Source organism: Macaca mulatta, chromosome 1 (genome assembly GCF_049350105.2).
Source record: "Macaca mulatta isolate MMU2019108-1 chromosome 1, T2T-MMU8v2.0, whole genome shotgun sequence".
Lineage (NCBI taxonomy): Eukaryota > Metazoa > Chordata > Mammalia > Primates > Cercopithecidae > Macaca > Macaca mulatta.
In genome coordinates, this window is record NC_133406.1 from 195562329 (window position 1) to 195580754 (window position 18426).

Consider the following 18426-nt stretch of genomic DNA (forward strand, 5'->3'; position numbering starts at 1 on the left):
GCAGAATAAGCCAAGGAAAGATGGTATTTGGCTATCTTCAGATACACCATCAGTTACAGCTTCAGGGGGCCTAAAACCAACTGGTGAATCACAGCAGCATGAGACGAAGGCCAAAGTATAGCCTTGTAGTAAAGAGACAGGCTTTGGAGAGAGACCAATATATAGATCCTGGCTGATATACTTTACATCTAAGTTACCCTGTGTAAACTTTAGTTTCTTCATTTTAAAATTAGGAGAATAATATGGCCTCATAGAGTTGTTATGAACGTTCCTTGGAATTTATTCAATAAATATTTATTGAGCACCTACTATATGCCAGGCACTTTTCTATGTGTTGTGAATATACCAGCAAACAAAAACTTTTGCCCTCAAGGAGCACACATTCTAATGGGTATATGTATAAAAAGTGCCTCTAGCATAGGAAAAACTGAATAAATTCTTGTTACTTACAAATATTTAAGGATAAGGAGTATATTTGTTTTGCTTTGCCACTTTTGGGATATAAAAGGAGGATAGGACACAATATATGCCTGTGTGGTGCTTAAATCTAGATGGTCAGTGAGATGTGTATTTATTCATTCTGTAAATATTAACTCAGTGCTGTAATGAGCCTGACACTATGAAGTAGAAAAATGAATCCCTATTTTTTAAAAATTTCAACTTAGTTGGGAATATATGAGAAATGCAAAATTCTAATGTAAAACAAGGTGCAAGAGAAGTAATAATAAAGTGCTATGAAGAACATTTAATGAACGTAATAATAAAGTACTATGTAGAATGTTAATTAGTAAGTGAATTAATATCAGGAGACTACAAATACAAAAAATAGTGTTACTGCCTTTATATGCTGAGCACATGAGCATAAGATGGGCATACTTTCGTCAGGTGGCAATGGAGTATATGGCTAATTCAGTGAGAAGGTTAAAAAAGAAAGCTCCTATTGCCAGGTAAACTAGCAATACATGAACCTCAGCAGTGTTAGCCTCTCTATACACTAATTTTATGATGTCTTTTTTTTTTTTTTTTTTTGAGATGGAGTCTCGCTCTGTCACCCAGGCTGGAGTGCAGTGGCACGGTCTCGGCTCACTGCAAGCTCCACCCTCCGGGTTCACGCCATTCTCCTGCCTCAGCCTTCTGAGTAGCTGGGACTACGTGCGCCCGCCACCACGCCTGGCTAATTTTTTGTATTTTAGTAGAGACGGGGTTTCACCACGTTAGCCAGGATGGTCTCCATCTCCTGACCTCGTGATCTGCCCACCTCTGCCTCCCAAAGTGCTGGGATTACAGGTGTGAGCCACCACGCCCGGCCTATGGTTTCTGTTTCTCATTGCAGCCCTGACTCTGGTACCGAAATAATATTGACAGTGAAAACTGTTGGGTTTTTTGGTCAAAGAACAGGTTAGAGGAAGGAGGAGGAAAAGTATGTCATAAGCCAATGTGGTTGAGTTCTGGGAACACTGTTTCTGGCTGAAGCATATCATAAGTGTAGGGGAAGACAAGACGAAAAATGAAAGATAGGGCCTGAGCATAGAGGACCTTGAAGGCCATTCTAGGGCATTTGGACATAATTTAGTAAGAATAGGGCATGACTGAATATTTTTGATCGGGGAAGTGATTATGATCAGAACTATGTTTATTTGGAGAGTTCTCAAAGCACTTAAAACAGAACTACTAGGCCACCCAGCAATCCCATTACTGGGCATATGCCCAAAGGAGAATAAATCATTCTACTGAAAAGATACAGGCACTCATATGTTCACAACAGCAAAGATGTGGAATCAACCTAGATGCCCAACAGCAGTGGATTGGATAAAGAAGATGTGGTACATATACATCATGGAATTCAATGCAGCCAAAAAAAAAAAGACCAAAATAATTTCCTCGGCAGTAACGTGGATGCAGCTGGAGGCCATTATCCTAAGTAAATTAATTCAGAAACAGGAAGCCAAATGCCACATGTTCTCACTTATAAGTGGAAGCTAAGCATTGGTTACACATGGTCATAAAGATGGGCACAATAGACACTGGGAACTACTTGAGAGGAGAGAAAAGGAAGGGACAAGATCTGAAAAAGTACCTATTGGGTACTATGCTCACTACCTGGGTGATGGGATCATTTTTACCCCAAACCTCAGCATCACACAATATACCCATATAACACACCTATACATATATCCCCTGAATCTACAATAAGAGTTGAAATTATTTTTTCAAAAACTTGGCCCGGTATGGTGGGTTATGCCTATAATCCTAACACTTTGGAGGGTCTCTTGAGCCCAGAAGTTCGAGACCAGCCTGGGCAATATAGCAAGACCCCATCTCTACAAAAAAATTAAAAAATAAATTAGTTGGGCATAGTGGTGCATGTCTTTAGTCCCAGCTACTTGGGAAGCTAAGGTGGTGGGATCACTTGAGCACAGGAGGTTGAGGATGCAGTTAGCCATGATCGCACTACTACACTCCAGCCTGGGCAACAGAATGAGACCCTGTCTAGAACAAACAACAAAAAACTGTGTATAGAACAAAACATTTGAAGAAAAGAAGCATAGAATAGATACAATAAACTGGCAGATCATATGTGTTAATTTGTATTTGTGGAATGAATGAATAATGTGAGCCCTCCTAATTCCCTAGCGAATAAGATGTACTACAACAAAGCATAGCAGAGGAGTAGCTTTGTTATGCTGACCCAAATCTTATGTAAGCAGAGTTCTGACATAGGGAGACAAGGAGTAAGGCAAACTGATTAAACATGACATGAATTTGTAACCTATTGCATGACCACACCTATAGAGTATTGATTTATGGCCTGTTGTCACTTGGAGGTAGGTTTCTAAAAATTTGTCACAGAATAAGTTTTAGTAATGTATTGCACTACATGGTGACCACAGTTAATAATAATGTTGTCGTTTTTCTTGTTTTTTGAGACAGGGTCTCACTCTGTTGCCCAGGCGGGAATGCAGTGGCATGATCTTGGCTCACTGCAACCTCCACCTCCCAGGTTCAAGCAATTCTCATGCCTCAGTCTCCCAAGTGGCTGGAATTACAGGCATTTGCCACCACACCCAGCTAATTTTTGTACTTTTGGTAGAGATGGGTTTCACCATGTTGGCCAGGCTAGTCTCAAACTCCTGGCCTCAAGTGATCCACATGCCTCAGCCTCCCAAAGTGCTGGGATTACAGGCATGAGCCACTGCACCCAACCAATAATGTATATTTCAAAATTACTAAAATAGATTTTTAACATTCTTACCACATCAAAAAAAAAAAAAAAAAAAGACAAACTGGTGAGGTGATGGGTATGTTAATTGGCTCGATCAACTCTTCCTATAATGTATACATAGGTCAGGCCGGGTGCAGTGGCTCACGCCTGTAATCCCAGCACTTTGGGAGGCCAAGGCAGGCAGATCACTTAAGGCCAGGAGTTTGAGACCAGCCTGGCCAACATGGCGAAACCTCATCTCTGCCAGAAATACAAGAATTATCCAGGTGTGGTGGCACATGCCTGAAATCCCAGCTACTTGAGAGGCTGAGGCACAAAAATCACTTGAACCTGGGAGGTGGAGGTTGCAGTGAGCCAAAATCGTGCCACTGCACTCCAACCTGGATGACAGAGTGAGACTCTGTCTCAAAAAAATATATACATAGATTAAAACATTACATTGTACCCCATATATACACACAATTATTTGTCAGTTAACATTTAAAAAAAACAAACAAACAAAAAAATTGTTACAGCACTCTGTCTATAACAGAGTGAAAGAAGATGATTCAGTTTTCATTTCACAGACATTTCCAGAGTGCTTGTCACATTATCAGCACTATGCTGTAGGTGATACAGCTTTGGATTCAACTGGGGATTCAACCGTGAGTAAGGAGTTAACAGACTACTAGGAGAGAGGGATGTGTAAATAACTGTAACTATGTTTTAAGTGGTTTTGTCAAGGTGAGCCCACTATGAAAATATATTTTGTATAAATTGATAAAATCATATCACCCTGTATGCAAGTCTACCTATGCTTTAGGGGACGGTTTTCTAGTGAACTTTAAAAAACAGAATTTTTTGGCCTGTAATCCCAGTACTTTGGGAGACTTGAGTTGGGAGGATTGCTTGAGCCCAAGAATTTGAGACCAGCCTGGGCAACATGGCAAAACCCTGTCTCTACAAAAAATGTTTTAAAATAGTTGGGTGTGGTGGCCCTGTCCTGTGGTGCCAGCTACTTGGGAGGCTGAGGTGGAAGCATTGATTGAGCCTGGGAGGTTGAGGCTGCAGTGAACCATGATCATGCTACTGCACTCCAGCAGCCTGGGCGACAGAGTGAGACCCTGTCTCAAACAAACAAAAAGAATTTTTCATGTTCAGAGAATGTATTTGTATTTTAAAATAATGCGTGCCTATTAAGGCATATTTGAACTTCATAGAAAAGCAAAAAGAAGAAACAAAATGTTACTCTCCTGGGGGAAAAAATGCACAATTTACATATTGTATATTTCTTCTGGCCTTTTTTCCCCTACAGTGGTATCTGTAGATCTTAGATGAAGCTATAACTGAGACTTAAGTGAACATGCAACTAGCATTAGATCTTTTAATTTAGGCTTTTTGAAAAATTAATTTTATGTATTTATTTATTTTGTTTAGGACTATATAGTTGACAAAACCCGTATGAAAGCAGAATGACCCATCTCTATTTCAATATGTTCACAAAGTGCCCCTCCAGCTGAATGTGTAGCATGTGAACTCTGGGGATTCATTTCACTGTTCCCATTCTTCATAGGTGCCCCTGACCCCACAGCTGGGGCCAGCATTGACGATGAAAACTGTTGGCATTTGGATGAAGAACAGGTGAAAGAACAAGTGAAGCTTTTTCTCTCCCAGGGCGGTTACTGTGGCTCTGGAAAGCAGCTCAGCTCAATGTTTGCCAAGGTAAGATATGAAAAGGTGTTTTTCTTTTGTTGTTGACAAAAGAAGCTTAAGTTAGACTGGGCACACCACTTCAGGCTTCATGCAATATACCTAGCTCACTTGACATAGCTGAACTGAATACTTGAAATCTAGTGGGAGAGGCTGACCAGACTTGAGCAGGCTGCCTCCAGGGAGTCCTACCACCTCAGCCTGGTAGTCCTGTTCCTTCTGCTCTGCTCTGTAAATGAGTTAGTATTGCTGGGGCATTTTAGCAAGGAAACTATCTTCCCTCTGCTTTTAATTCAGTGCTGCCTGATGAAGCTTGAAGGCTAGAGTTTCAACACTGTTCCTAAAGACACTTAGTATTTTGAAACTAGGGGCTCTCACAGCAGGCTGTTTTTCTTTTCTTTTTTTTCCCCCTTAATACCTTCAGTGAGATATAATTCATATACTATACAATTCACCTATTTAAAGTGTTAAAGTTCAGTTCAGTGTTTTTTAGTATATTCATAGTTATATGCAGCCATCACCACAATCAACTTAAGAACATTTTCATCACCTCAAAAAGAAACCCATACCCTTACCTATCCCTCCCTTGTCCTCTATGTCTTCCTCCCCCAGCCCTAAGAAACCACTAATCTACTTTCTGTCTCTATAGATTTCCCTATTCTGGACTTTCATATGAATGGAATCATTCATATAGTATGTAGTCTTTTATGATTGGCTTCCTTCACTCAGCATAATGTTTTTAAGATTCATCGGTGTCATAGCATGAATCAGTACTTCATTCCTTTTTACGGCTGAACAATAAATGTGGATTTATTGTTCAAAATGTGGATAGCCTACGTTTTGTTTATCCATTCATCTGTTAGTGAACATTTGAGTTGTTTCCACCTTTTGGCTATTATGAATAGTGCTGCTATAAACATTCTTGTATAAGGTTCTATGTGGACATGTGGACATGTATTTTCATTTCTTTCTTGGAGTGGAATTGATGGGTCATATAGTAACTCTATGCTTAATCATTTGAGGAACTGCCAGTCTGTTTTCCAAGGTGGCTGTATCATTTTACATTCCTACCAACAGTGTATGATGTGTCAATTTCTTTGCATCCTGTCCAACACTTGTTATCTGACTTTTTAATTCTAGCCATCCTAGTGGGTGTGAAATGGTATCTCATTGTGAACATCAGGCTTTCTTGGTACATGCAGAGATCTTGCTTACAGAACAAGAGGCCGCCTTTCTGGCTCTTTTGGATATGGTGTACTCAGATACTTCATCTTCACTTCCCCCTCCCCCACTTCCTTCTCCTCCTACTTTTTTGTGATGCACAATCACCAATCCCTTGCCACTTCTTATGTGTCAGGTTCGAGAAATGCTGCGGATGAGAGATTCCAATGGAGCAAGGATGCTGACACTAATAACTGAGCAGTTTATGGCTGACCCACGACTCACGCTCTGGAGGCAGCAAGGAACAAACATGACAGACAAGTGCAGGCAGCTCTGGGATGAGCTAGGTAAGTTCCCATCATTCAGAGAAGTGCTTCGTCCTTCCATCTTGCCCTGTGGCAACAGTGTTTATGAACCCTTGCCATCAATCATTGCATGGATCTTGCTAAGTCCAACTGGTAGAAGACTTAGGCTCTACAAGGGCCACCCAGAGTAACACTGAACTCACTTTTGTTTTTTCCACAGCATTGTGCTTTGCTATTGACATCAAGCATTCTGTTCCAGATGTTACCATAAAGGTGGAAACCTTTGTTGAGAGAAAACCTCTTTGCTTGGCTTCTGTTGCATGGCAGTAGCCTGGCTCTCCAAATACTTATCAGCCTCACTTTTGTTGCTTCCCCGAGTCTGCTCTTCTGTATCACTCCCAGCCAGACCTTTAAGACACAGGGCAATTTCCAGTACTTGGACTTGACCTTCTATTCTTCCTTCTCTATATTCCCTTGGTAACTTTTTAAAAAATATCATAGCTTCGGCCGGGCACGGTGGCTCACGCCTGTAATCCCAGCACTTTGGGAGGCCGAGGCGGGCGGATCACAAGGTCAGGAGATCGAGACCACGGTGAAACCCCGTCTCTACTAAAAATACAAAAAATTACCCAGGCGCGGTGGCGGGCGCCTGTAGTCCCAGCTACTCAGGAGGCTGAGGCAGGAGAATGGCGTGAACCTGGGAGACGGAGCTTGCAGTGAGCCGAGATTGCGCCACTGCACTCCAGCCTGGGCGACAGTGCGAGACTCCGTCTCAAAAAAAAAAAAAAAAAAAAAAATCATAGCCTCAGGCCAGGCACGGTGGCTCATGCCTGTAATCCCAGCACTTTGGGAGGCCGAGACGGGCGGATCACGAGGTCAGGAGATCAAGACCATCCTGGCTAACACAGTGAAACCCTGTCTCTACTAAAAATACAAAAAAATTAGCCGGGCGTAGTGGCAGGCGCCTATAGTCCCAGCTACTCGGGAGGCTGAGGCAGGAGAATGGTGTGAACCTGGGAGGCGGAGCTTGCAGTGAGTCAAGATCGTGCCACGGCACTCCAGCCTGGGCGACTGAGCAAGACTCCGTCTCAAAAAAATATATATATATATAGATATATATATATATTATAGCTTCAGAGCTTACTTATACGGTCATTTCACCTTTAGCTTCTTTCTACTCATCTGAGTTTTAGTCCCACATGAGTAGATGTCCATTGACCATTTCCAGTGAGAAATCAAAAATGAACTCAGGCTTTCTCTTACAAACAAAGGCTCTTGTGACTGTTATTGGCACCACTATTCCTTACTTTACCAAACTTACTGCCAAGCACTCATTTTTCTTTCATTCCCTACATCCAGTCACCAACTTTTTTTGATTTCTCAACCTTTAAAATGCAATGTAGTGTCCATTCCCCCTTGAAACTTTTAGATTAGATTAGAACTGTGACCTTCTAATGGCCTCACTGTTCTTGCTTCTCCCTTATCAAGGCAGTCCTCTGTGGCCATCATTTCTCTTTAGCATTCCCTTCCTCTAAGACCAGTTTTGCAATGCTAATACTTCTCACCCTGCTTTCAGAATCTTCCATACCCTGAACTCAGGGTCACACACTGGTAAGTTTTAGCTCTAACACTGGAAGCCCAATCTGTCTGACATCCCCCTCTGTAACATCTCCCTCAATTCTATCTTAAGTCCTTTTATTTTTTCAAAGTGCATATTCCTTAAGAACTTGAAGTTAGCCTTGGGAGAGTCAGTTTCATCTGAGGCCTGAATGTCTTAATTTCTGTACCACAGGATTGTGCTGTGGACTTGGGCTTTGCCTTTGGGACAGAGGTAGTTGGGAGGAAGTAAGTAGAGTTGGCTCCTGGTGCTTTTAAAGTTCTTGTTATATACTTGGGTTCATTATGAAAAACTCTTGCTTCTGGCATTTTCATATCTAACAAATTACTATATCAACCTTCCGAGAAACCTTCAGCATTCTGTTAAGACAGTGGTTCTCAAACCTTTCAGAATCACCGAGAGTACTTGTTTAAACAGATCACTGGGCCCTATCCCGAGTTTCTGTTTCAGTAGGTTTGGAGTGGAGCCTGAGAATTTGCATTTCTAACAAATTCCCTGGGGATGCTGATGCTGCTGATCCAGAGACCACACTTTGAGAACCACTGCACTTAGAGAAGGCTTATTAGGTTAGACACTGGAACAGTGCATTCATGCTTCCCCTAAGTATTCTAAGGGCTCCCCTAGCTATTTTTAGGGCTCCTTACAGATCACAAGGCCTATACACCTATGGAGAACCTAGGCAGGGTTTGTAGTAACTACAAATATAGAGAGAAATGGCTCACTACTTTCTGTTTCTGAACTAGAGAAATTGGGACCAATCAGACATGAAGTTTCATCATCTCCCCATCTACAAATCTACTAATACTTTCTATGTCTCTACCCATATGGTTTGCCTTCTCCTTTGTTAAAATCCATAAAGTATCTCTGCTGTCATGAAAGGCCAACCCTTACGTGTTTGCTCTGGGTTCTGTTCTATCTCCTTTTCTCAAGAATGTTGCTGCTACAATTATTTCTTTGCTTGGGCATTATTAACTTTTCTTTCTCTACAAGATCATTCCCATCAGCATACAAATATGCTCTAGTATCTTTTTTTTTTTTTTTTTTTTTTTGAGACAGAGTCTCACTCTGTCACGCAGGATGGAGTACAGTGGCACAGTCTTGGCTCACTGCAACCTCTGCCTCCTGGATTGAAGCAATTCTTCTGCCTCAGCCCCCTGAGTAGCTGGAACTACAGGCGTGTACCACCATGCCTGGCTAATTTTTGTATTTTTAGTAGAGATGGGGTTTCGCCATGTTGGCCGGGCAGGTCTCAAACTCCAGACCTCAGGTGATCCACCTGCCTCGGCCTCCCAAAGTGTTGGGATTACAGGTGTCAGCCACCGTGCCTCGCCTGCTCTAATATCTTTAATCTCAAATTTTAAAAAATACTCCTTTGATGATCCAACTGTCCCCACCAACTATTAACCCATTTCTCTTCTCCCCTTTGAAACAACACTTCTTTAAAAAATTATCTGTGGTCACTCTTTCCATTTGCTCCCCTCCGTTCTTTCTTGAGCCCACTCTAGTTGGGTTTCCATTGCCCATTGCTGCCAGTCTCCTGAAGTAGCTGTTCTCGAAATCACAAGTAATTTCCATATTGCTAAATACAACAGTCACTTCTCTGTTCTCATCTTACTTCAAAATTCTTAGCGGTTTTCACTAAACTTGACCATACTCTTTTATTTTTCCTTTCTTTTGTAGCAACAGGCTCTCGCTATATTGCCCAGGCTGGTCTTGAACTCCTAGCCTCAAGCAATTCTACCACCTCCATCTCCCAAAGTGCTGGGATTATAGGCACGAGCCACATGCCCATACTCTTTTTGAAACACTCTTCTCTTGGTCTCCATAACTGCATACCCACTGGGTTTCCCCACTGTGTTCCTGGTGACTTTCACTCAGTCACCTTTGCAGGCTTCTCTGCCTTTCCTTAACCCTTCTAAATATTGAGTGCCCCCTAGCATCCACTTTCCTGTTTACATTCTTTACCTAAATGATTATATATTCAGTCCCATGGCTTTAAATACTACCCAGATGCAGGTAAATCACAAATGTATGTCTCTAGCCCTGATCTTTCCCCTGAGCTCCAGGCTGTGTCCAGCTGCCCATCACATCTCCAACTTAATACAGACATCACAGAACTCTTAATTTTTCTGCCAAAGCCTTATTTTCCACTTGTTATTGCCATCTCAATATATAGCATCAAGATGTATTATCTTGTTGCTCAACGGCCAGGCGCCATTGAGCTAGGATCACGCCTGTAATCCTCGCACATTGGGAGGCCAAGGCGGGCAGATCGCCTGAGTTCAGGAGTTCAAGACAAGTCTGGCCAACATGGTGAAACCCTGTCTCTACTAAAAATACAAAAAATTGGCCAGGCGCGGTGGCTCACGCCTGTAATTCCAGCACTTTGGGAGGCTGAAGCGGGTGGATGACGAGGTCAGGAGATTGAGACCATCCTGGCTGACACGGTGAAACCCTGTCTCTACTAAAAATACAAAAAATTAGCCAGGCGTGGTGGTGGGCACCTGTAGTCCCAGCTACTCGGGAGGCTGAGGCAGGAGAACGGCGTGAACCCGGGAGGCGGAGCTTGCAGTGAGCCGAAACTATGCCACTCCAGCCTGGGTGACAGAGTGAGACTCCATCTAAAAAAAAAAAAAAAAAAAAAAATTTAAAAAAAAAAAAATTGGCCGGGTGCGGTGGCTCAAGCCTGTAATCCCAGCACTTTGGGAGGCCGAGACGGGTGGATCACGAGGTCAAGAGATCGAGACTATCCTGGCTAACACGGTGAAACCCCGTCTCTACTAAAAAATACAAAAAACTAGCCGGGCGAGGTGGCGGGCGCCTGTAGTCCCAGCTACTCGGGAGGCTGAGGCAGGAGAATGGCGTGAACCCGGGAGGCGGAGCTTGCAGTGAGCTGAGATCCGGCCACTGCACTCCAGCCTGGACGACAGAGCGAGACTCTGTCTCCAAAAAAAAAAAAAAAAAAAAAAAATTAACCGGGCATGGTGGCGGGTGCCTGTAATCCCAGTTACTCAGGAGGCTGAGGCAGGAGAATTGCTTGAACCTGGGAGGCAGACATTTCAGTGAGCTGAGATCATGCCACTGCACTTTAGCCTGGGTGACAGAGCAAGATTCCATCATTGCTCAAGAAGAAAATTTAAGGGTTATCCTTGATTCCCTATTTTCTGTCTTTTACATCCAAATCAAGACCTGTTGACCCTCAGAGTTAAAGGACTGAATGAGATAAAGTGCTTAACACCTTAATCCCTAGCTGATAAAAAGAAATCAATGATAGCTATTATTTTATTATTATATTTAATATTTAATAATTATATAAAATTTTAATTTCCATAGTAGCTACCTTTGCTTAGAGTTGATGCTTTTAAAATTTTTTGTTGTTTTTTGAGAAAGAGTCTCACTCTGTTGCCCAGTCTGGAGTGCAGTGGTGTGGTCTCAGCTCACTACAACCTCTGCCTCCTCGGTTCACTTGATTTTCCTGCCTCAGCCTCCCAAGTAGCTGGGACTACAGGCGCGCACCACCACGCCTGGCTAATTTTTCTACTTTTGTAGAGACAGGCTTTCACCATGTTGGCGAGGCTGGTCTCAAACTCCTGAACTCCAGTGATCCACCTGCCTCAGCCTCCCAAAGTGCTGGGACCACAGACATGAGCCACCAAGCCCAAGCCAAATGTCTTTTTATTGATTTACTTTGAGACAGGATCTCACTGTCCCCTAGGCTGGAATACAGTGGTGTGATCATAACTCACTGCAACTCAAACTCCTGGGCTCAAGAAATACTTCCACCTCAGCTTCCCAAGTAGCTAGGATTACAGGCACAGGCTACCACATTCAGCCAATTCTAATTTGTTGTAGAGATAGGGTCTCACTGTTGCCCAGGCTGATCTCAAACTGCTGGCCTTGTGATCCTCCCACCTCAGCCTCCGCAAGCACTGGTATTACAAGCATGAGACACTGTACCCAGCCAACACTTTTTTTTAAGTTGTAGGAAAATATGCTTCTGGATACTGATAACAGTCCTGTGAGTGCTGTTTTATACAGGCAACTGGTAGGATTTTTTGCTTTGTCTCTTTCTCAGGGTTGTAATTGTATTGAAACAAATTTATAAGGACATAATTAACAAGACAGAAAACTCATTTTTAACTTATAGGTGAAAGTACTCGTGCTCACTTTCTAGGGATTTTTTTTTTTTTTAAACAGAGTCTCGCTCTGTCGCCCAGGCTGGAGTGCAATAGCTCAATCTTGGCTCACTACAACCTTCGCCTCCTGGACTCAAGAGATTCTCCTGCCTCAGCGTCCTGAGTAACTGGGATTATAGGCACACACCATGATGCCTGGCTAATTTTTTGTATTTTTAGTAGAGATGGAGTTTCGCCATGTTGGCCAGGCTGGTCTCGAACTCCTGACCCCAAGCAATCCAGCCACCTCCGCCTCCCAAAGTGCTGGGATTACAGGCATGAGCCACCGCGCCCAGCCAGGATCCCCTTCTTAATATCAAAATGCCTAGGAAATAGGAACTCCTCCAGGACTAGAATTAGCACCCTGTTTCTTTACCTCTTAAGCCTCTCATCTCACCCAATCTGTTTTCCCTTCCTATTATCCTACTGATTTTGCGATTCCTAAGATCACCAGAGTTCTTCTGAAGTTGCCAGATTTAGTAGCTTCTTTTTTGGTCCTCTTTTTTACCTGTGAAGATTAAATATGAAAATCTGTTTCTACACTATAGATGAAAAGCCCTTGTTAAACTGTAAAATAAATGTTACTATAATCCCCTGAAGAGTCACTGTTGTAAGTATTAGTTCCTTTTTTCTTTTTCTTTTTTTTTTTTTTTTGAAACGGAGTTTCGCTTTTGTTGCCCAGGCTGGAGTGCAATGGCGGGATCTCGTCTCACTGCAACCTGTACCTACCAGGTTCAAGCGATTCTCCTACCACAGCCTCCCAAGTAGCTGGCATTACAGGCATGCACCACCACACCTGGCTAATTTTTTGTATTTTTAGTAGAGATAGGGTTTCTCCATGGTGGTCAGGCTGGTCTTGAACTCACGATCTCAGGTGATCAGCCGGCCTCCGCCTCCCAAAGTGCTGGGATTACAGGCGTGAGCCACTGTACCCAACACATCATATAGTTTCTTTTTCATGGTACATTTAAAAAATTGAATTGAAACAGTAGAAATGAGGGTTTTTTCTTTTTTTTTTTTCAGTCACCCATGCTGGAGTGCAGTGGTGTGATCTCCGCTCACTGTAACTTCCACCTCCTGGGCTCAAACAATCCTCTCACCTCAGCCTCCTGAGTAGCTGGGACCAGCTGGGTGCGCACCACCATGCCCAGCTAATTTTTTGTATTTTTGGGAGAGACAGCGTTTCACCATGTTGCCCAGGCTGGTCTCAAACTCCTGAGCTCAAGTGATCTGCCCTCCTCGGCCTGCCGAAGCGCTGGGTTTATAAGTGTGAGCCACAGCACCCAGCCAGAAATTAATTTTCATCTTCAATTAATATCTGAAATTGAGGCTAATATGGCTTTTTAAAACATTCCTATTTGGCTTTGAAATAGTGTCCAAATGTACTTCCATCCATGGATGTAACTACATCCTAAAGGATGTTTATATTAAGACACACTGCAGCCAGTTGCACCGCCTGTAATCCCAGCACTTTGGGAGGCCAAGGTGGGCAGATCATGAGATCAGGAGATCGAGACCATCCTGGCTAACACGGTGAAACCCCGTCTCTACTACAAATACAAAAAATTAGCCAGGCTTGGTGGCAGGTGGCTGTAGTCCCAGCTACTTGGGAGGCTGAGGCAGGAGAATGGCGTGAACCCGGGAGTCGGAGCTTGCAGTGAGCTGACATCGCGCCGCTGCACTCCAGCCTGGGCAACAAAATACAAAAATTAGCCAGGCGTGGTGGCAGGCGCCTGTAATCCCAGCTACTCGGGGTGGGGGGCGTGGGGTTGGGGCACCGAGGCAGGAGAATCCCTTGAACTCAGGAGGCGGAGGTTGCAATAAGCCAAGATCGCCCCATCACACTCCAGCTTGGAGGGACAAGAGCGAGACTTCGTTTCAAAAAAAAAAAAAAAGAAAAAAAAAATCCCAAGAAAGGAATAGTTTTAAGGCATCACAAGTTATCAGCAGTTTGAAAATCCAAGTCCAAATACTTTATTTTTTTTGAATAAGCAAATACTAAGATTCTACTATGTGCTAGGTAATATGCTAGACCCTTGACAAAGGTTATCTCATTTAATTCTCACAATAGCCCTACAAAGTAGGTATTTTTATGATCTCAGTTTGACAATTGAATGATTTGATGAAGCTCAGGAAGTTCAGCTAAGCAAAAAAATAAAACTTTTTCTGACTTCCTCGCTTCCAACCATGTCCTTGTACTAAATGCCCTTCCTCTATGCATATGCTTTCATACCCTGAACGTATCTTTATCTTAATACTTATCATATTCAAATGGAATTATGTTTATTTATCTGTCTCCCTCACTAGACAGTTCCTCAAGGGTAGGAACAGTGTCGGTTTTATTCACCAGCACAGAGCCTTAACATAGAAGGCTCTTAATAAATATTTATTACACTGCAGATTTGAGCTCAGAGTTCAAGCCTAAGTCTGTCTTTATATCACAGGCACACAGATTCAAATAAGACAGTCACTCTACTTTAAGGAAGTGTTGGGAAGGAAAAACAAGCCAGTTCTAAAAATCTTAGCGAATTTTTTACATTAAGAAAAGTTAATGCTTTGGAAAGTTTCTCTACCATCTAAAAATGAAACTGAAACATTAAGGCTTACATCAAAGGAGAGATGTTAAGAATATGGGTTGCTTTATTTTCCAGGGGCTTTATGGGTGTGCATAATTTTAAATCCACACTGCAAACTGGAGGAGAAATCCTGCTGGCTGCAGCAGCTGCAGAAGTGGAGCGACCTGGATGTCTGTCCCCTGGAGGATGGAAACTATGGACATGAGCTGCCCAACATCACCAATGCACTTCCCCAGAATGCCATTCACAGCCCAGGTGAGCCAGGTGTCCTTTTAGGCTCTTTGTACCTGGAACTTCGAAAGGTGGGAGGGTAAACCTAGAACAATGGCAGCTGGATAGCCTTTTGGCTGTCAGAATTGCTATTCTAAATAAGAAAACCCTGTGTTTTTATTCATCTTGAAATGCCGAACCTTAAGTAAGGATAAGCTTTTATCTTTGACATTGAGTTGCTATCCTTTTCCACATCTAGTGTCCTTACAGTGCCTAGCATAATGTCCTAGAGCCCTCTGCATGACTCCTGGTCTACTCTTCAGGTTCTTCCTGTCTAATGTATTAAATGTCTTGGCTTCAGTTGGGGTTGGTTTAGCTCAGACCTAACTTAGGGGAGGAACAAAAGACCTATAAAAAGCAGTTTTAAAAACTTTTAAAAACTTTTCTTACTTCTGTTTTCCTCAAATTTTTATACAGCAAATAGCTGGGTGGGATCATCCTCCCATATTATTGGTAGGATTCCTGCCCCATTTTAAGACACTTCCAGTACAGTGATACCATACACTCCACCTTTTGAGCCCACTGGCCTGCAGATATCACTTGACATCAGCATTCGTATCAGTTTTAGTTCAACTAATTCAGTCTATTTGATGTTGTCAGTTGATCTATTTGATGTTGTCAATTGATTATTCTTTAGCCTATTGAGAGCCTTTATTGGTAGAAGATTTTATCAGACACTGATTTTACAATTGGTTCCTTTTATTTTATTTTATTTTATTTTATTTTATTTTATTTGGAGACAAGGTCTTGCTCTATCCCCCAGGCTGGAGTACAGTGGTGCGATCTTGGCTCACTGCAACCTCTGCCTCCAGGGTTCAAGTGATTCTCATGCCTCAGCCTCCCGAGTAGCTGAGATTGCAGGTGTGACAGCCACCACACCTGGCTAATTTTTGTATTTTTAGTAGAGACAGGGTTTTGCCATGTTGGCCAGCATGGTCTCGAACTCCTGACCTCAGGTGATCCACCCACCTCAACCTCTCAAAGTGCTGGGATTACAGCCATGAGTCACTGCGCCTGGCAGTTCCTTTTATTTTAAATAACTCCATTGGTATTTTCAGTCTCAAGAAGGAAATCACGAAAATTATTGTTTTTGTTTGGTCTTCTTCTGTACCATAATTAGTTGTCAGTATATTTAAGACAACTAAGGTAATGGAAGATGAAAAGGCTACAATTTTGCCACTTATTTACCCTTTCCTGGCACTCATCTAGCTTCCACAACACAGGAAGCCATCTCTTTGATAGTGGCTTTGGATAGCATAGAGAGGGTCAAATGCATACAAACACATGCCTTGTTCTGTTGCCCAGGCTGGAGTGCAGTAGTGTGATCTCAGCTCACTGCAACCTCCGCCTTCCAGGTTCAAGCAATTCTCCTGCCTCAGCTTCCTGAGTAGTTGGTACTACAGGCGCGGGCCACCACACCTGGCTAATTTTTGTATATTTGGTAGATACAGGGTTTCACCATATTGGCCAGGCTTGTGTCAAACTCCTCAAGTGATCTGCCCGTCTTGGCCTCCCAAAGTGCTAGTATTACAGGCGTGAGCCACCGCACCCAGCCTGGTCTGGCAGTTTCTTCCTGTCATAATATATTGGTTCTTTGTTGTTGTTAGCTCTCCTTTGAAGATGTTGCTTCTTCTAAAGCCTTCTCAGGTTGTGATTGATACCTCTTTCACATCCCTTTACCTTTGGGGCTGGAGAAGCAGTTGATTCCTGCCTATTCTTCAAAGTCATTTCTACATAATTCTCCTTCCTACCTTCTTAAAATACCCCAGGTTTAAGTTTATGCCATCAAACTATACTGTCTGCCACCCTGCTGGTTTTTGTCATCTGTAGACCTCTGGGTCAATCCCTCTCATTCATTGAAGATTTTTAGCTATTGGCTTACTAATACTACTTTCTATCACTGTTCCTATCGTAATTCTTTTTGTTTAATTTTTTTTTTTTTTGAGACTGGGTCTCACTCTGTCACCCACGCTAGAGTGAAGTGGCGTGTTCTCATCTCACTGCAACTTCCGTCTCCCAGACTTCAGTGATCCTCCTATCTCAGCCTGCCGAGTAGTTGGGACTACCGCCGTGAGCCACCACTCACAGCCAAATTTTTGTGTGTGTGTATTTTTTGTAGAGATGGTTTCGTCATGTTGCGCAAGCTAGTCTTGAACTCCTGAGCTCAAGCAGTCCTCCTGCCTTGGCCTCCCCAAGTGCTGGGATTATAGGCATGAGCCACCACGCTGATTCCCATCATAATTCTTGATGACTTCAGTAGCCACATAGATGACCCTTTCAATACCCTGGCCTCTCAATTATTTGATCTCCTCTTTTCCAGTAGTCTCATCCTCCACCATAACTTAGCCATTCAACCCCAAAATCATACCCTAAACCTTGACATTACCAAAAACTACACCCTCTTCATGCATCACCAGTTACCACCATCATTCTTGCTAGCTTTTCTTTAGTATCCCAATTTTAGTAATTCTTTGACCCAGTAGGAATTTTGTCTTACTGTGTAAGACAGGGTTTTACAGGTTTTTGTTTTGTTTACCAAAACAAAACAGAAAACACTCTTGTGATTCCACGTGCATCTCTGGGTGGTAGAAATAGGTGGTAGAATTAGGAAAAATCAGTTAAAAAGAATAGTACAGATTTTCCATCTCCATTTCTTCTGTTCTTAATCTCCCTGAATTCACTCCAAGTCAGGCTTTCAATCCCTACCACTACTGAAACAGCTCTTGTATCAGTTACTAATGCTAACTGTTGCTAAATCTACTAGTTGTTCTCAGTCATAACCTTACTTGACCTATCAGCACTGTTTGACACATTGGTCACACTCTCCTTGAAACTTCTTTGTCATTTGACTTCCAAGAAACCATTCTCTCTCGGTTCTCCTTACTTCATTGGCCATTCCTTATAAGTCTCTTTACTGTCTCTTCCCCAGTTCCCAACCTAAAATGCCATAGTGCCCAGGGATCTGTCATCAGACCACCTCTCTTTCTTTTTTTTTTTTTTTTTGTTTGAGATAGAGTCTTGCTCTGTTGCCCAGGCTGAAGTGCACTGGTGTGGTCTCGGCTCACCACAACCTCCGCCTCCCAGGTTCAAGTGATTCTCCTGCCTCAGCCTCCTGAGTAGCTAGGATTACAGGTGCCCGCCACCACGCTTGATAATTTTTGTATTTTTAGTAGAGATGGGGTTTCACTATGTTAGCCTGGCTGGTCTCGAACTCCTGACCTTGTGATCCGCCTACCTCTGCCTCTCAAAGTGCTGGAATTACAGGAGTGAGCCACCGTGCCTGGCCACCACCCTCTTTCTATACTTCTTCGTTGGTTGCATTGTTTTAGTAATCATCTAAATACTAACAACTCGTATATATAGATCTTGCCCAGACCTTTCCTCTCAACTCCAGACATGTATATTTGAT

General features: G+C 42.8%; 1 protein-coding gene across 6 annotated transcripts in view; it reads left to right on the forward strand.

The window, feature by feature from the left end:
- Window positions 1-18426, forward strand: part of ZSWIM5 (zinc finger SWIM-type containing 5) — a 194211-nt gene that overhangs the window by 145227 nt on the left and 30558 nt on the right. For 4 of the 6 annotated variants that reach the window (XM_015138173.3, XM_077958859.1, XM_077958865.1 and 1 more), the window contains 3 exons: window positions 4776-4924; window positions 6270-6420; window positions 14823-15002. In XM_015138173.3, coding sequence (XP_014993659.2) covers window positions 4776-4924; window positions 6270-6420; window positions 14823-15002 — 480 coding nt within the window. Of the gene's footprint in view, window positions 1-4775; window positions 4925-6269; window positions 6421-14822; window positions 15012-18426 lie in introns of all 6 variants that reach the window. The other 2 variants (XM_077958846.1, XM_077958857.1) reach the window with 1 other exon arrangement.